This window comes from Caretta caretta, chromosome 20, assembly GCF_965140235.1.
Source record: "Caretta caretta isolate rCarCar2 chromosome 20, rCarCar1.hap1, whole genome shotgun sequence".
NCBI lineage: Eukaryota > Metazoa > Chordata > Testudines > Cheloniidae > Caretta > Caretta caretta.
In genome coordinates this window covers 19714563-19731363 of record NC_134225.1, presented here as the reverse complement: position 1 = coordinate 19731363, position 16801 = coordinate 19714563, and the positions used below count along the sequence as shown (strand labels likewise).

Genomic DNA, 16801 nt, shown 5'->3' with positions numbered 1-16801 from the left:
CATCTTGGTTTTGGGATCCCTGAATAACTGTGAGGCTGTTTATTAATAACCTGCCCCCCCTCACCCCCTCCACCACACACACACACTCCCCTGTGGAATGGGTCAGGATCAATGATGGCCATGCTCCAGGACAGCTCTCTCTTGTCTGTGGGATCCTTTTCAAAATAATAATAAAAAAACCTCGGTCTCCCAACACGCCCGGTTTAGCAAGAGGCTTGTTAGCAAAAGCAGGTCACAGCCACATGCGTCTCAGCCCTTTGAGACCCGCCCCCCAGGGTCATGTCTGTGTTTGTAGGATTTCTCTTCCGTCCTCTTCCCCCATGTGTTACCTGTGTCCTAACCCCCATGTCCCGTCTGTACTGTGCAGAACAGAGATCACCCCAGATCGCACTGGTCAGAGTGGCCACAGCCTTGGGTTTTGTTTTTTTTCTCCACCTTCCTCTGCAGCGTGGGGTGTGAGTCGGTTTATCTGGGTTTATCTCACTTAATTCCCTGCCGACGCAGGGCCCCAGGGAGGGGTCCCTCCGATTCTCTGCCTGCGGCATGTGTGTGTTTAGTCTCTAGTGGGCTGTATTTGGCCTATTGGCTTTAGTGGGCAGGTGCTGGGTGGGTGACACAGGAGGTCAGACTAAGGCCAGAACGGAGCCCCGATCCGAACCGCTGACCTGGCTGTCCTCTGAGCTCTGCTCCCCCGCGTCACGTTTGTCCTTTGCATGCTCCATCTTCCTCCAGCGTCCACATTCTGGCTGCATTCTCCCCTTTCCCCTTGTACATCCCGGCCTGCGTGGGAGGCTAGCGCAGGCTGCTGCTCTGAGGAAGGGACATGTTTCTGGCAGAGAAATCCTTGGGGATGGGGGCAATGGTGCGGTCAGCTCCCTTCGGCTTTTCTGGGCTTTTCTATAACTCCCACTGAGGCTCGTCACAATTCGGGGCAACGGCAGCGGTCCCCTTTCTGCAGGGAGCCCCGAGTCTCGCTCCCTTCTGCCGGGGGGAGTCCCGGCTACACGGTTCCCTGCCTTCACTGTGCGTTTCCTAGCAAGGACAGCCCTGCTGAGAACGGAGATATTGCTTCAGATCTGTGTTACACCTTCATGCTTAAGATAAAGGGCATTACAGAGAGAACCTCTACGAACAATAAAAGAACCCATACGCCCGCTAGCGAGCGAGCTCCCCCGGTATCACCCTGCCCTACCCATTCCTTTGCGGTTCCTCCGCACTTCGGCTCCCAACAGCCCCCCCGCCTTAGGAGGCCTCTGTCAGCCAAGTCCTTTCAAGGCTCCCTGAGGATCTGGCCCCTCCGTGGACCAGTCCGTTGGCTGGATCAGAAAGAAGGCTCTGATCTAGCTAGAACCCTGGCTTTTATCCAGATCGTCTCTTCCTGGTCTATGGAGAATCCGGTTTGAACAGGGACATGGATGCCTCCCCAGATGGCCAACAGAGTTAATTAGCATTCCCCCTCCCTCTTAGAGAAGGTACACCCCACGCACACCCAGCCCGGTGCATTTTCATACAGGGCTCCCCCAAGGTATGAACTCTTAACACAGGGAAGTGCAGCTTCATTCAGGAAAGTTTCTCTTCACTCCGTCCGGCTTGTCCAGGATATTAGGGGTTACTGTAAGTCTGTCACAGGGCTGTCCCGTCTCTCCGATGCTGGGGATCCTAGAGCTGCTGTCTAGTGAAAGATGGTTTGGAGGCCCCATTTGGTCACGCAGTGCATAAAGACAGGTTTCAGAGTGGCAGCCGTGTTAGTCTGTATCAGCAAAAAGAACGAGGAGTCCTTGTGGCACTTTAAAAACAAACAACTGTATTTGAGCACAAGTTTTCGTGGGCTAAAGCCCACTTCATCAGATGCATGCAGTGGAAAATACAGTAGGAAGATACATACACACACATATATATATATGAAAAAATGGGGGTTGCCATACCAACTCTAACGAGACTCATCGATTAAGATGGGCTATTATCAGCAGGAGAAAAAAAAACTTTTGTAGTGATAATCAGGATGGCCCATTTCTAACAGTTGACAAGAAGGGGTGAGTAACAGTAGAGAAACAGTGTGTTTCTTCACTTCAGCAGGTGGGTATTGTAGTTGTAAGAATGCTTGATAGAGATCTTGTAGGTGTTTGTCCCTGTCTGAGGGGTTGGAGCAAATGCGGTTGCATCGCAGAGCTTGGCTGTAGACAACAGATCATGTGGTGTGGTCTGGGTGAAAGCTGGAGGCATGTAGGTAGGAATAGCGGTCAGTAGGTTTCCGGTATAGGGTGGTGTTTGTGACCATCGCTTATTAGCACTGAAGTGTCCAGGAAGTGGATCTCTTGTGTGGACTGGTCCAAGCTGAGGTTGATGGTGGGATGGAAATTGTTGAAATCATGGTGGAATTCCTCAAGAGCTTCTTTTTCCATGGGTCCAGATGATGAAGATGTCATCAAAATAGCGCAAGTAGAGCAGGGGCATTGGGGTCGAGAGCTGAGGAAGTGTTCTAAGTCAGCCACAAAAATGTTGGCATACTGTGGGGCCATGCGGGTACCCATAGCAGTGACACTGACTTAAAGGTATACATTGTCCCCAAATGTGAAATAGTTGTGGGTGAGGACAAAGTCACAAAGTTCAGCCACCAGGTTTGCTGTGACATTATCGGGGAATTCCACCATGATTCCGCCTTTGAGGAATTCCACTATGATTTCAACAATTTCCATCCCACCATCAACCTCAGCCTGGATGAGTCCACACGAGATCCACCTGCTGAGGTGAAGAAACAGATTGACAGAGCCAGAAGAGTACCCAGAAGTCACCTACTACAGGACAGGCCCAACAAAGAAAGTAACAGAACGCCACTAGCCGTCACCTTCAGTCCCCCAACTAAAACCTCTCCAGCGCATCACCAAGGATCTACAACCTATCCTGAAGGACGATCCATCACTCCCACAGATCTTGGGAGACAGGCCAGTCCTCGCTTACAGACAGCCCCCCAACCTGAAGCAAATACTCACCAGGAACCACACACCACACAACAAAAACACTAACCCAGGAACCTATCCTTGCAAGAAAGCCCGTTGCCAACTGTGTCCACATATCTGTTCAAGGGACACCATCATAGGGCCTAATCACATCAGCCACACTATCAGAGGCTCGTTCACCTGCACATCTACCAATGTGATATATGCCATCATGTGCCAGCAATGCCCCCTGCCATGTACATTGGCAAACTGGACAGTCTCTACATAAAAGAATAAATGGACACAAATCAGACGTCAAGAATTATAATATTCAAAAACCAGTCGGAGAACACTTCAACCTCCCTGGTCACTCAATTACAGACCTAAAAGTCAAAAAAGAAAAGGAGTACTTGTGGCACCTTAGAGACTAACCAATTTATTTGAGCATGAGCACAATTCTTCAACAAAAAAACTTCAAAAACAGACTCCAAGGAGAAACTGCAGAACTGGAATTAATTTGTAAACTATTTACCATTAACTTAGGCTTGAATAAAGACTGGGAGTGGATGGGTCATTACACAAACTAAAAACTATTTCCCCATGCTAATTTTCCCCCTACTGTTACTCACACCTTCTTGTCAACTGTTTGAAATGGGCCATCCTGATTATCACTACATAAGTATTTTTCTCCTGCTGATAATAGCCCACCTTAATTGATGAGTCTCGTTAGAGTTGGTATGGCAACCCCCATTTTTTCTGTGTGTGTGTGTGTATCTTCCTACTGTATTTTCCACTGCATGCATCTGATAAAGTGGGCTTTAGCCCACGAAAGCTTTTGCTCAAATAAATTTGTTAATCTCTAAAGTACTTTGTTAATCTCACAAGTACTCCTCGTTCTTTTTGCAGTGCATAAAGGGGACTTAATGTGGGTGGAGAAGACCCTGTTCAGGGACCTCCCAGGCCAGCGTGGAGCTGGCATAAGGGCCTATCCCCCAGCATACTGGGGACATGGCCAGCGTGATCCACGCTATGGCTTTTTCCGCTGCCTGGGACCTATGGGAAGCAGAGAGTAAGTTAGAGTGGCCCTCAGGAAGGACGTTGAGCAGGAGAAGGGGGCGGGGAAGGGCTGAGTGAAGCCCAATTGGTTAGTAGGCCAAGTACCCCCTCCTGCTCCAGATCTGGCCGGCCAATCAGCAAAGCTGGATGGGGACTCCCAGCTTATGGCAGCCTGTAGAAAAGGACCTGGGCTCTAGCACTCTGCACGCGGAGCCACTACTCCGCCCCAGGCTCCGTGAGCCTCCCTGGGTGTGCTGGGCCCATTTCACAGGCACTGCTGGCCGGGTCAAGTTTTCCCTCCCTCACCCACCCCAGAGGGAACTTCTTGCTCTCCTCGACTCGCGCCTGTTTCATAGCCAAGCCGCTTGCTGCTTCGCTCTTTGCATGCGCTAAAAACTCCTACCTGGCAACACGCAGACATCGATGCTCGGCGCCCTGCGTCCGCCCAGGAGCGGGGTGGCATGGGGAAAACCCGAAGGGGTCTCCCCTGTAGGAGGTAGCCCACTGGTGGGAAACCCAAGCTGTGGTTTGGATCTGGGGTTTCTGGCTTGGGGCCCTATTTCCCCTCTGCCAGCAGGGGTATAAAAATAGCATCTCGCCTCTTCTCACCCCTGGAGCTGCAGTGGGGGTAGGGCACATTGTGCCATGCGGCAAGCAGGGGGCATTGGCGCCATGCAGGGGTGGGTAAGGAGGGTGACGAGATAAGGAGGCCTAGGGAACATATATCCAAGGCAGAGACTCTAGGGCATCAGTCCCCACCCCCTGATTAGCCATGTGTTCCCATGAATGCTTCCTGCAGACCCTCACCCTTCTATCCTGCCTTCAGATTTCCACACCCCTCTCCTTTCCCCCCTCCCCCACTCCAGCTGAGGTAGGTGACCCCTGGGGTGAGGGTGCATCAATTAACCAAAAGCTCCCTCTATGGGGGGATATGTCATGGGGTGCAAGGCACTCAAGAAGGTGGGGGGGAGTTATCACATGGAAGGATCCCTATGGAGGGACTAATAGCTTGCTGTAAGGGGTGGGGTAGGGGAATGGATATTCCCCCCACACCCTGGCAGGGGTTTGCTAAAGGGAATGAGACCAACTGTCCACACTGAAGCTGGCAGGAATTTAGGCCTGGATCCAGCGAAACGCTTCAAGCTGCCCTAGCTGGGGGGGGGCCTGTGATGGGAAGGGAGGTAGGCTGAGAGAGTGAGATGAAGGTATGTGTGTGTGTGGGGGGGGTTATACACAGGCCTGTAGGAGCAAAGCAGCCTCTGGTTTAGCAGACAAGGGACCTTCATGTTGCTCACCTCCTGCTGTAACATGTCCCCCTCCCCAAGTCTCCTTACCATCTCCCATGATGCATTATGGTCTCCCCTCTTTGTGAGGGTAGGTGGTGCATCATGGGAGACACGAACAAAGTTCACTTTTCCCACCAAAGTGCCCCTCTACCAAGAGAGGAAGGTGGGAGCCGAAAGCCAGGTCCTCTTGTCGGTGTCAAGCTTCCCAGTCACATGGGTGCGAGGAAGGCCAAGGGTGCAGGGTGGGGCCCGATCCATGGTGTCAGTCACACCCCTGGTGCAGGATGGGACCCCAAGGGTTTAAGACAGGCATATTTCCAAGGGTCTTAGGGGAATTAGGCACCCAAAGTCCTTTGTCTTCCCATGGGACTCGGGTCCCTTTAGGATCATTTGAACAATACCTGGCCTTGAAAGGGTTCTGAGCCTAATCCCCTTCCCTTCGCTGCTGGGAGTCTCTACACGTGGGAGACAGCCAAAATGAGTGGTGGGCCTCCCCCTCGCTGCCCCCGGCTGGTGGGTTGTGATGGTGCAGCTTGTCCTGACCCCTCTCCCCTTTATTCCCTGTGCTGCGTTGGGGTTTTTTTTTGTGTGTGTGCGTGCCTGTTTATTTTCTTACAGAGTTCTCTCCATTGTGTGTCCCCATGTGTTCTGTTGTCCCTTTGTCTGTCCCTAGCTCCCACCCCCTCCCCTCTCCCCGGTGATCTCTGCCCCTCCTTCCTCCTCGTCTGCCACCAACGGACCTCCATCCCCCAAATTCACCCGGGACCCTCTGTCTTACTGTCTGAATGAGATCAATAAGACAGTCAAACCCCGCATCGCCTCCTTCCGCAGCCTCAAACGGGGGGTAAGTTTTGTGTCTTGTCTTTTGCTTTGTACCAAGCCGGGGGAAGTTGCTGCTGTTATGAAGGGCACCTGCAAAGAGAGAAACACAGCGGGGCTGTGCAGGAAGGAGGCTTAAAGGTTTTTTTTTGTTTTTGTTTTTTTTAAGGCCCTATTGCATCTACTTTGGCTTTCTGGCAAAACCCCCCTGAAAATGGAACTATTCAGAAATGCTACCGTAGTGCCTCCTGGAAGCTGTAGTTCACGTGCCATTGTCCTCTGGACCAGGCTCCCTGGTTGGACAACACCTCCCATAATGCACCATGGTGTGCCCTCTTTGTAAGGATTGGTGGTGCATCATGGGAGATGCAGTCCCATCCGGAGCCGAGCTCACAAAGGAGAACAGGAATATGCAGTTCGGTTGCTTCATGTGCCTGTTCTCCGCTGTGAGCTCGGCTCCGGATGGGACTGCATCTCCCATGATGCACCACCAATCCTTACAAAGAGGGCAGACTGTGGTGCATTATGGGAGATGTAGCCCGCTGAAGGAGCTTGACAGAGACTAACTGAACTACAACTCCCAGGAGGCACCGCGGCAGCATAGTCAAATCTAAATGCGTTGGGTTTCAGGTCTTTGTTTTGCTCAATGAGAACATCCGATCTTTCTGCCCAAAGCAGATGCGTTTCCCCAAATCCAAGTTTTTCCCATAAAAATTCAGTTTCCATGGGAATTTTTGCCCAGCCCCAGCACACACCCAATTATTTCTTATTTTACTGGTCACTTCTTAAACCCCCATGTTCTTGCTCTTTTCCACGTAGCTCCAGCCTCCCTTGCATGGTACAGCAGTCAGTGCTTCCACCCATTTCAAAAACATCAGCTCCCCAGACACGCGCCTTCCTTCCAGTCTTCCTACCCCAGCCCTTCGCCTGCCCCTCACAGCACCATATTCCACCTTGTTCTGCCCATCCAAACCAGGAGCTTCCCCTTTTGCATCCTCCAGCCAGGAGCATTTGCAGCCTCCGCCCCTGTGCCACATCAAACCCCAAGCCGTCCCTTGCTTTCCAGGCTTCCCTTCTGTTGCCTTCTCCTGTTAGGAAGCTGCATTTGCTGCTTGGGGTACAGACTCTGTGGGGGTGGGGTCAAGCCCCAGTCAACATCAAACCGTTTCCTGTTCTAAATGAACCATTGCAAGGCAGGAGACCAAAGACCCAATCCAGCAGCCAATTTCTCATCTCCTCTCTCCCTCTCCCCCTGCACCTCTTCCCCCACCACCTCCGGGATTCCCAGGATGTAGGAGCACCTCCACAAACCAGGGCTTGCCCACATGGCTTTCACCCTCCATGCCGCGGGGGGGCCCTGACTCTGCCAGGCTGAGGGCACGTGGTTATTGTGCCAGGATCCCAGTGTGTTTCGCTTTTAAAAATAAATAAAAAAAAATCACCGATGTCTTTGCTTGGTGCTGCCTCGGCAAGGGGTGGAAATTAGTTGCTCTCCAACTGAGTAACTGTGTCGTGTGAATAAAAGTATTGCCAGGCCGGACCACGGTCCAGCTAGTAGCATCTCGAGCGGCGCCTGATGCTTCCGAGGACCTGGCCTCGATGGGCTGATCTTTGCTCTGCCTGGGCCTGGTTACGCGGGGCTGTAGTGCTGCATGCCTCTGTCCAAGGCCTGTCCACCAAGTGACTTGCCGGAGGGCCACCCGGGTCTCCTGAGTCCCAGCTCAGTGCTGGGTTTCCCCCGTAGCCGGAACTGCTGGGGCGGATGCTGTGAGCTGTCCCCTCCTCCACGGGCTGAGGGTTCTGCAGCGGGGAGAGAACCGGGATCTTAACCCTCTGTGCTGCTGGTGGAGGCCGAGATCCGGCCCGCGTTGGTGTAAAGCTGCAGGGCCGTGGCTGGTGTCTCCCTGACAGCTAGGTGCCAAGCGCTCTTCGCTGCACAACCCTAGATCTCTGGATCCCGGCCACTGCTGCAGAACGGCCTCGTGCAGCGTCTTGCCCTGCTTCCAAGGGCTGTCCCGATCCTGCTAGGTACCGAGCTCTCCCAGTGACCAGTGAAGGTTGAGGAGGCCCGGGCCCTCAGAGAGGGACACGCACGTTCCCCTGGCACTGGCCAGCGTCTTGCAAGTCAGGGCAGGGGCTGTTGGCAGCCCCTGCAACCCATGGTGTGAAGGAGTCGGGGGCCACGGGGGTGGGGGGTGTTTCATCATGAAGGGAACTGATGTATCCTTTTCTTCCCCTTCCCGCCGCCAGCCTGTGATCACGGAAGATTTCAGCCACTTGCCGCCAGAGCAGAGGAGGAAAAAGCTGCAGCAGAAGATGGAGGAGAGGACCCGGGAGCTGCAGAAGGAAATCGACCAGAGGTACAAGCGCGCGGTGCCTTTTGGGTGCCTCCTGTCTTTGTTCTCCTCCTCTGGTGGCGGCTCACCTGCTGGACTACATCTTCCATGAGGCTTCACGGACAGGGACTCCCACAATGCACCACCCCTCCCTGCTCCAGGCTCTTAGTCCCTGAGGGTTTATCCACAGTCTGGCCTCCTGCTGCAGTGAGTTCTGTAGATTGCGCACAATAGGGAAATGCTATTTCCACATAGTGTGTGCGCTTGAACTGTAATCACTCCTTCAAATAATCATTGTACAGTGAACCCAAGCGAGATGGGCGGCCCCATTGTGCCAGGCGCTGGACGTGCATTGTGAGAGCCAGTCCCTGCCCCAGTTTGTCTACAGTCTAAATAGACCAGGGTAGGATGGGAAAACAGGAGGAGGAGAAATGATTTCCCCCAGGTCAGGGGCACAGCCAGTAATTGAAAAGAGACTAAGGGGGAGTGTGATAGAGGTCTATAAAATTGTGACTGGTGCAGAGAAAGTGACTAGGGAAGTGTTATTTACTCCTCATAACACAAGAACTAGGCAGCAGGTTTAAAACAAACAAAAGGAAGTGCTTCTTCACGCAACGCACAGTCAACCTGCGGAACTCCTTGCCAGAGGATGTTGTGAAGGCCAAAACTAAACGGGGCTCAAAAAAGAACTAGATAAGTTCCTGGAGGATAAGTCCATCCATGGCTATTAGTCAAGATGGTCAGGGATGCAACCCCATGCTCTGGGCATCCCTAGCCTCTGCTTGCTGGAAGTGGATGACAGGGGTTTAATCACTCGATAATTGCCTGTCCTGTTCACTGCCTGTGAAACATCGGGTGTTGGCCACTGTCAGAAGACCGGATACTGGGCAAGATGGACCACTGGGCTGACCCAGTGAGGCCATTCTGATGTTATGTAGCTCCTAGTCCAGTGCCCTATCTGTTAGGAAGAACTCCTTCCCCTTGTTCTCTCTATATGCAGGAGGATATAAAGGGAGGGAACCAATCAGTTTTCATCCTACAATTTGCATTCAGATCTCTTTGCCAGAAGGCAGAAGTTTTGTGTGTGCTGTCCCTTTAAATTCCTTCCCCGAACTCTTTTTCCCCCCCTCACGCTTTCCCCCCAGAGATGCCTTAAACAAGATGAAGGACGTGTACCAGAAGACGCCCCAGATGGGCGATCCCGCTAGCCTGGAGCCAAAGATCTCTGAGACCCTCAGCAACATCGAGAAGCTGCGCCTAGAAATCCAGAAGTACGAGGTAAGGGGGGAGTGCGGGGGTCACAGGGTGGGGTTACCTCTGACACGCTCCCCAGGCCCCTTTGGGAATCCACACATCTGGCTCTGCTGTCCTGCCATCTGTGGCTCCAGACACACTCGATGCCCGGTGTGTCCGGCCAGTCCTTCCTTTGAACCGGTTCAAAGTGCGGTAAAGCCATAAGGGAGGTCTTTATCGCCCTCTAGTGGCCGAACCCTGTAACAGCACCTCACTCTTCTCGAGCGCTTTTCATCTGTGGAGCTGCGTTATCCCCATGTTACTGCGGGGGAAACTGAGGCAAAACACAGGGGAAGTGACTTGCCCAGGCTGACCCAGCAGGCCAGTGTCGGAGCTGGGAATAAAACCTAGATCTCCTGAGTCCCTGGCTAAGTGTTCTATCCACTAGGCCACGCTACTCTGCATTTAAGGCCTCACCTACACTAGCAAGTGGACGCTAGGAAGCCTACTCTTAGTGTAGACGCAGTTGACGCAGCTTGTAGTGGCAGAAGAATGCTTTCGATAGGGTAGTGTCTACTGGTTCTCCAAGCGAAATAAGCGACATTGGCAATAGCATTTGTATATTGCAATAAGAATGTAAAAAATCACACCCCTAACCGATATAAATACATGGTCAAAATTGTCTGGTCCCCAGCACAATGTGCTCCAGGTCCACTCATTGTCCATTGTCTTACTGAGAGATTCTAAGTATTTTAGGTCCTTATCTGGTCCCGGTCACAGGTGCAGCTGAGCATCGCACCATTTCTAGTGTATTTATCCTCCCAGGGCAAAGCTGTTATCCCCATTGTACAGATGGGGAGACTGAGGCACAGAGAAGCTAAGTGACAGGAAGTCTGTGGCAGAGCAGGGACTTGAACCTGGGACTTAAGTCTTAGGCTAGTGCCCTATCTGCTGCACCATCCTGCTTCTGTAAGGCGTAGTGGGGTCCCACTCAGATTAGAAGCTATTTGGGGCAAGGACCAGCATCTTGTTCTGTGTTCATACAGCACCTAGCACAGTGGAGACCTAGGCCATGACTGGGGTGCCTAGGCACTATCGTAATACACCTAATAAATAATTTCAGAGTAACAGCCGTGTTAGTCTGTAGCTCACGAAAGCTTATGCTCAAATAAATTGGTTAGTCTCTAAGGTGCCACAAGTACTCCTTTTCTTTTTGCTAATAAATAATGTACAGCACCTAGCACAACGGAGACCTGGGTCATGACTGAGGCTCCTAGGCATTACCCACAATATGAATAATATCAAAAGATGAGAAAATATCTTAAACCAGGCAGAGACCCTACAAATAATGGTGTCACGACCGCATTGGTTCTTAGGTTAGGTGTCCTTATGACTCAAAGGCTGCTGGTTTGATTTATGAGCAGCTGAGTCAGACCTAAGTTATTCTGGGGTGAATCATGTGTAACCCAGTGTCCAGTATCGTTTCATTCACAGAAACAACCTGGGCCTTCAGTCGCTTCCTCTTTCTCAAGCGACGAACGTTACACTAGACAAGCCTGTTAAAAGGCTCTGCCCAGTTTCCTTATTCGCTAAGGAAGTTATTCTCAGCCACCGGTTTATTTTATGAATGAGTCGGCTGAGTTTGCATAACCTGATAAAAGCTCAGGTCGTGGCACCTTCCCCCGCCCCTTCCTCCAGTGATTCAGACCCTCTTGGGTGTGTCCTGTTCCTACAGTACATACATAGCCCATGTCTCAGCTACAGTCCCATCCTGCCCACTCCAGTATCAAACTCGCTGGGAGGCAGGACTCCTGGGTTCTATTTGCAGCTCTGGAGGAAGTGGCAGAGGCGATGCTAGCCCATTGGGGGCCCTCAACGGGAATATTTTTGGGGGGAGCCCCCCCCCATTGCCCCTCACCCACCTCCTAAAACTACGAATGGTATTTCCATAACACATACACCAACACACATAACTGATAAGCTTGTTAAATAGGGTGAATGGTATTTTGGGGGTAATACTAAAGCGGGTCCCCCGTGAGCCGTTTGGGGCCCTAAGCAGTTGCTTAGTCTGCTTACGCCTAGCACCGCCATGGAGGAATGTGGGTCTAGTGGTTAGAGCAGGGAGCCAAGATTCCTGGGTTCTGAGCTCTGATTTTGCACTACCTTACGCTGGGGGCGGGGTGGGCCGGGCAAGACAAAATATGGGGAGCCCAAAGACTGCGTGAAGCAGAACTGAGCATCGGGGTACTTGCAGCTGCTCTGGAAAAGCACCTGACTGCCTGGCCGAGGACTGGGTTTGTAGATAGTCTGAGGGCAGGGATGGGGCCAAGACCCCACGGGGGACAGCTGCTGAGGGGCATGCCTTGCCAGGGGACTAGGCCTAGGAGCAGAGAAGGAAGCCCCATGTGAATGAAGACGCTTGCCCCCGTGTGCGAGCCATCTCTGCTGTGGGGAGGCAGGAATGAAATACTTGAACCTCTCTCTTTCTCCCCCGCGCCTCCCAGTCATGGCTGGCTGAAGCAGAGAGCAGAATGCTGAGTAACCGGCCGGACAGCATCCTGAGACAGAGCCGTCACCTGGACCACGCCACCACCCTGAGCAACAATGGCTCCCATGAGAAGGACAGGTGAGGAGGTGAAATGTCCTGCCTCCAGGAGCTAGAGGGAGCAGGCAGCCGTAATACCCAGGTGTGGGTGCTGCTGAATCCTCATCCGCATGTGTGGTTTGGGATCTCTGGGCCGGGTGCCGTCTGTCTCGCCAGGGAAGGATTTTTTTCATTGAACAGAACCCAGGAGTCCTGGCTCCTTAGCTCCCTGTTCTCATCACTAGATCCTGCACCGCTCCCGGAATGGGGATTAGAATTTAGGAGTCCTGGCTGTCAGCCCGCCACCCCCTGCTCTAACCACTAGATGACACTCCTGCTTCTGAACAGCCACACTGGACTCCCTGTGGCTGGAGCTACCCCCAGAAACAATTGCTCACTCTGTGTCATTCCCCCCTCAGCCCTGATGCCACCCACTCTGACGACAGCCAAGATGCCCTGAACCAGCCAATCTACACAGAGTTTGATGAGGACTTCGAGGAGGACCTGGCCTCGCCCATCGGCACCTGTGTGGCCATGTACCAGTTTGAAGGTACTTGCCCAAGACACTTCGGAGGCAGGGTCCCAGGTTGGACTACATCTCCCATGATTCACCAGGGTCTTGCCCCTCTTTGACTGAGAAAGCAGTGCATTATGGGAGTCTTGGGCCATGGTGCATCATGGGAAATGAAGTCCCGCTTGGGAGTTGGGCCCAGAAAGGAGAATGAGGCACACCTGAACCATGACTCCCATGAGGCATCATGGCAGCATTTCCTCATAAAAAATATTCTGCTTTTTGGGTAGTTTTTCAACAGAAAATGGACATTTCCATGGGAAGCTGTTACTTAACCTGAAAAATCTCATTTAGTCAAAAACCAGTTTTCTGCTGGAAATTTTTCAACCATCCTTTGCCAGTTCCCCCTCCCTCCACACCCCAGTGACTGGTGCGCAATGAGGATAACAGTCTTACTAGTGCTGGCTGCTAACAGAGCTCCTCCTTTAGGTCAAACAGTAGGAACCTACTGAAAGGTTTTAATACTGAAAGGCCTTGAGTTCAAACTCCGCTTAGGGGTTGGAGCCTTCACCGCCAAGCAGGCTACATCTCCAACCCCCTGTTCGGTCCACACCCCCAGGTAGGGGTTTGGCATAAGTTCCCGTCTAACTGCTGTCCACTGGAATATTTCCTGGCTAATGGGGGACAAGGAAGGGTCACTTAGGGTCTGTGTCATTCACCCATGTCTTCCAGTGGAAACTTCCAGCCCCCAGTGGCCTATTGCTGCAGGTGTGATTCCCCCAGGGCTTCTGGGAGCTCTAACATACGGGCCCTCCCATCCCTTCACAGGGATGAGGGAGGGGAACCTAGCTGAGCTCTGAAACGAGCGATTCTTCTCACCCCGTTGCCTGGATTTCCCCCACCCCCTTCCTCCCTCCCTCTCCCCCCCCCCCCCCCCCAGGTTCCAGCGAAGGCACCATCTCCATGACGGAGGGGGAGGAGCTGAGCCTGATGGAGGAGGACAAAGGCGACGGCTGGACCCGCGTGCGGAGGAGCAAAGGCGATGAGGGCTACGTGCCGACCTCCTACCTGCGGGTCACCCTGAACTGAGTGCGGGCCTCCCCGCCCGGCTGGAGAGCGGCAGCTGGCTCGTGGAGCTGCGGGGGGGCGGCGGGGATTGGAGCAACGCTGCTGGAGCCTGGGGGTTGGGACTCCACGGGTACAGGCTTGGAAGTGGCCCCTGGCCCTGCATAGACAAGTGGCCCTTGTGGGCAAGCAGTGGTGCCCGCTTGCAAAGCAGATCGCCTGTGAGGGGAAGGAGAACCCCCCCCCCCACCCCCTTCTGCCCAAGCCCCAGCTCTGTGGCATTTCGCATTTCAGCACGGCCTCTCGGTTTGCGGGGGGAGGTCGCAGTGGGTGCTGGGGGGAGGGGTGGACTGGGTTTCTGGCTGCTGCCCCTGCATACTCCCATACTGTGCCCCCTCTGTCAGTTCCCCGTGAGTGAGTGAGTAACTCAACCTCCTCCTAAAAGCATCTGCTGCACCCTGCCCTCTCCCCTGCTCTTAAGCACCTGGGCTGTGAACCCCACATTTCCCCCAGGGGCGTGGCTGCAATAATCCCTGTGTCCACAAGGGGGTATGGTTCAGATTCCATCCCTCTATACTCGGTGGGGACATGGTTCCCATGCTACCCCCCACCCCCTCCTGGGTGGGGCTCATAGGAGCCCGTTATTATTTCCTCCTGTGGGGGGGGGCTGCATGAGGTCTCTGGGGTGAAGGGAGCTGCACCGCCTCCTGCTAGTTTAGGGCAAAGGGATCCAGGCTCAATGTGGGTGTGATGAGCAGAGCCCATTTCAGGGGGGGCTTATGGAATAGAAAGTGCATCGATTCTTCCATGTTCATCACCCTGGCATCTGGGCGTCTTCCAGGTGCATGTTAAGCAGCATGCCGAACCTCAATCCTGGGTCAGTTGTTTCCTTTCTGGGATTTGAACCCAGGACCTGTGGCTTCCTGCTTAGGCTGGCGCCAGCCCAGATGTTAATGGAACAGAGGTGCCAGCCGGCCGGGAGCCCCCGGGCCTAAACCTCTGGCCATTCTCTGCCAGGGGCTGTGGGTCTCAATTCATCTGGCCCTGGGTGGGAGCGAGTGCCCGTTGCAGCTAATGCCACCAGCTCGAGCGTTGGCCGAGCTCCAGCCCACTTCCCCTTCCGCCGCTGGGGCCACGACATGCACTTTATTCCCCAGACTCCAAAACTCGCCCAGCCAAGGGGGGAAAAATATGCATAAAGTGCCTGCTGCATAAATGAATCTGTCCTGTGGGGGGGTGATCTCGCTGGGGGGAGCCCAGGGGTCCGCGCTGCAGCCCACCCCTTGTGTGTAATTTTTTTTAGAGGACTCTAATATATTAGCCTTTTATACAGTGACCAATTACTGCTCGTTTTAGCCTATGCCTCAGTTAACCCGTAACATAAGTGTAAATGTCCCAGTGGTCTTGGCGTCTGTTCACCCTACCGGGGGGGGGGAGGGGGTCAGATCCTGTCTCCCCTCCGGTTCTGAGAAGTGGGTCTGGGGGGGGGGGGGGTCGCTGTGCTGGAGCCCGTGGCCCCCGAGCCATAGAATGTATTTCCACTGCAGCCTGGTGCCTTTTACACTTTATGTAAATAGTTGATTTCTCTCTCTCCCTTCCCCAGTGCAGTTTTTAAGAAGTTTATAAAAACAGTACAGACTCTGTGGCCTCGGTTTGTTTCGGCCGTGGGAGGGGAGTAGAGCGGTTCGTCCATATTCCAGCGCCACCTAGCCCACCCTGCTCTTAGGGAGAGGGGCGCGGCTAGTTGGGTAGGTTACCGTCCTGTCTAGAAGCCCCCCAGCTGAGAGCAGGGCCCCATTGTGGTGGCCCGGGGACCAGGCATCCGGTCCTCGTCCTCACTAGGGCGAGGTCTACACCACACCCCCTCTGTCGATCTAGGGGGTGTGAAAAATCCACACCCCTGAGCAATGCCGTTATACCGACTTACCCCCTGTGTACACGGCGCTCTGTTGACGGGAGAGTTTCTCTCGGGGCGGAGGCTTAACTACGCCGCCGGGAGCAGCTCCCCTGGCGGGAGAGGAGCGTTTTCACTCCCGCACTACAGCGATGCAGCTGTACGGCGAAGACAAACCCGGAGGGATTCTCATACAGGTGAGGACGCTCTCGTGTGGCCGAGGCAGGGTCTAGTGTTCACAGGTGCTAGCAGGTCCAGCTACAAACTACGGAGGGGCTTAAGGTTTCCCTGAGGCTACGCCCGCTCTTCCCTGGAGCTCCGCCTTGCGTCAGTGTGTTGGCTAACGAGTTAAGGGCGCTTCTTTTTTGCTCGTGTGCTGGAGAGCCTGGATGGGGATGTGGCCCGGGAAGCGTTTAAATGCTATGTAGCTAGTTGAGGCCAGCCCCAGCTTTGGAGGGTTGTTCTGGACTACCTCGGGTGAGGTAAATTACCCTGTCTGCTAATGCGATGTACAGCCCTCTTGCGGCTACCCGGCAGTAAAAATGCATCCTGGTTTTTCAGTGAGGACAGAGCTAAGGAACGATTATCCCTGTTTTTCGCTTGGGGAAACGGAGGCACAGAGGCAGTGACAACCCCCCAGCTGCGCTGTGGTGGACCAGAACACAGGTGGCCTCACAGGGTGCTAGTGGGTTTAGAGTAGGGGGAATTGGCCACCAGGACTCCTGGGTTCCATTAGCAGGGCTAGGCCCAGGGGAGGAGGGGGACTGGGAGTCTGGACTCCTGGGTTCTATTCTCAGCTGTGGGAGGGGCATGGGCTCAAGTAGGTGTGGAGTCCTATCTTTGCCTTCCCTTGATTTTGCTGTGTGACTATCGGCCTGTCTCAGTTTCCCCGTCAGGGACGTGGTACTTTTACTTCCATTTGGAAGTTCCCAATAGTGTGTTAGAGGCAACATTTCAATTGCTAATTTCTGCTAGAGCAGAGCAGGGGGCCAGTCACACTTGTGCTGTCTCCAGCCACCCCCCTTCTTACTCCACAGTGGATGTGAGGAAGAGAGGGGGACCCCATGAAGGGAAGAGCAGT

At 53.7% G+C, this 16801-nt stretch overlaps 1 protein-coding gene across 4 annotated transcripts in view; it reads left to right on the top strand.

Moving 5' to 3' along the window:
- TRIP10 (thyroid hormone receptor interactor 10) overlaps positions 1-15467 on the top strand; it is a 72351-nt gene extending 56884 nt beyond the window's left edge. For 3 of the 4 annotated variants that reach the window (XM_075121812.1, XM_075121810.1, XM_075121814.1), the window contains 6 exons: positions 5952-6122; positions 8348-8457; positions 9579-9711; positions 12171-12292; positions 12670-12800; positions 13702-15467. In XM_075121812.1, coding sequence (XP_074977913.1) covers positions 5952-6122; positions 8348-8457; positions 9579-9711; positions 12171-12292; positions 12670-12800; positions 13702-13850 — 816 coding nt within the window. In that variant the 3' untranslated portion in view covers positions 13851-15467. The remainder of the gene's footprint in view (positions 1-5951; positions 6123-8347; positions 8458-9578; positions 9712-12170; positions 12293-12669; positions 12801-13701) is intronic. The other variant, XM_075121813.1, reaches the window with a different exon arrangement.
- Positions 15468-16801: the final 1334 nt, after the last annotated feature.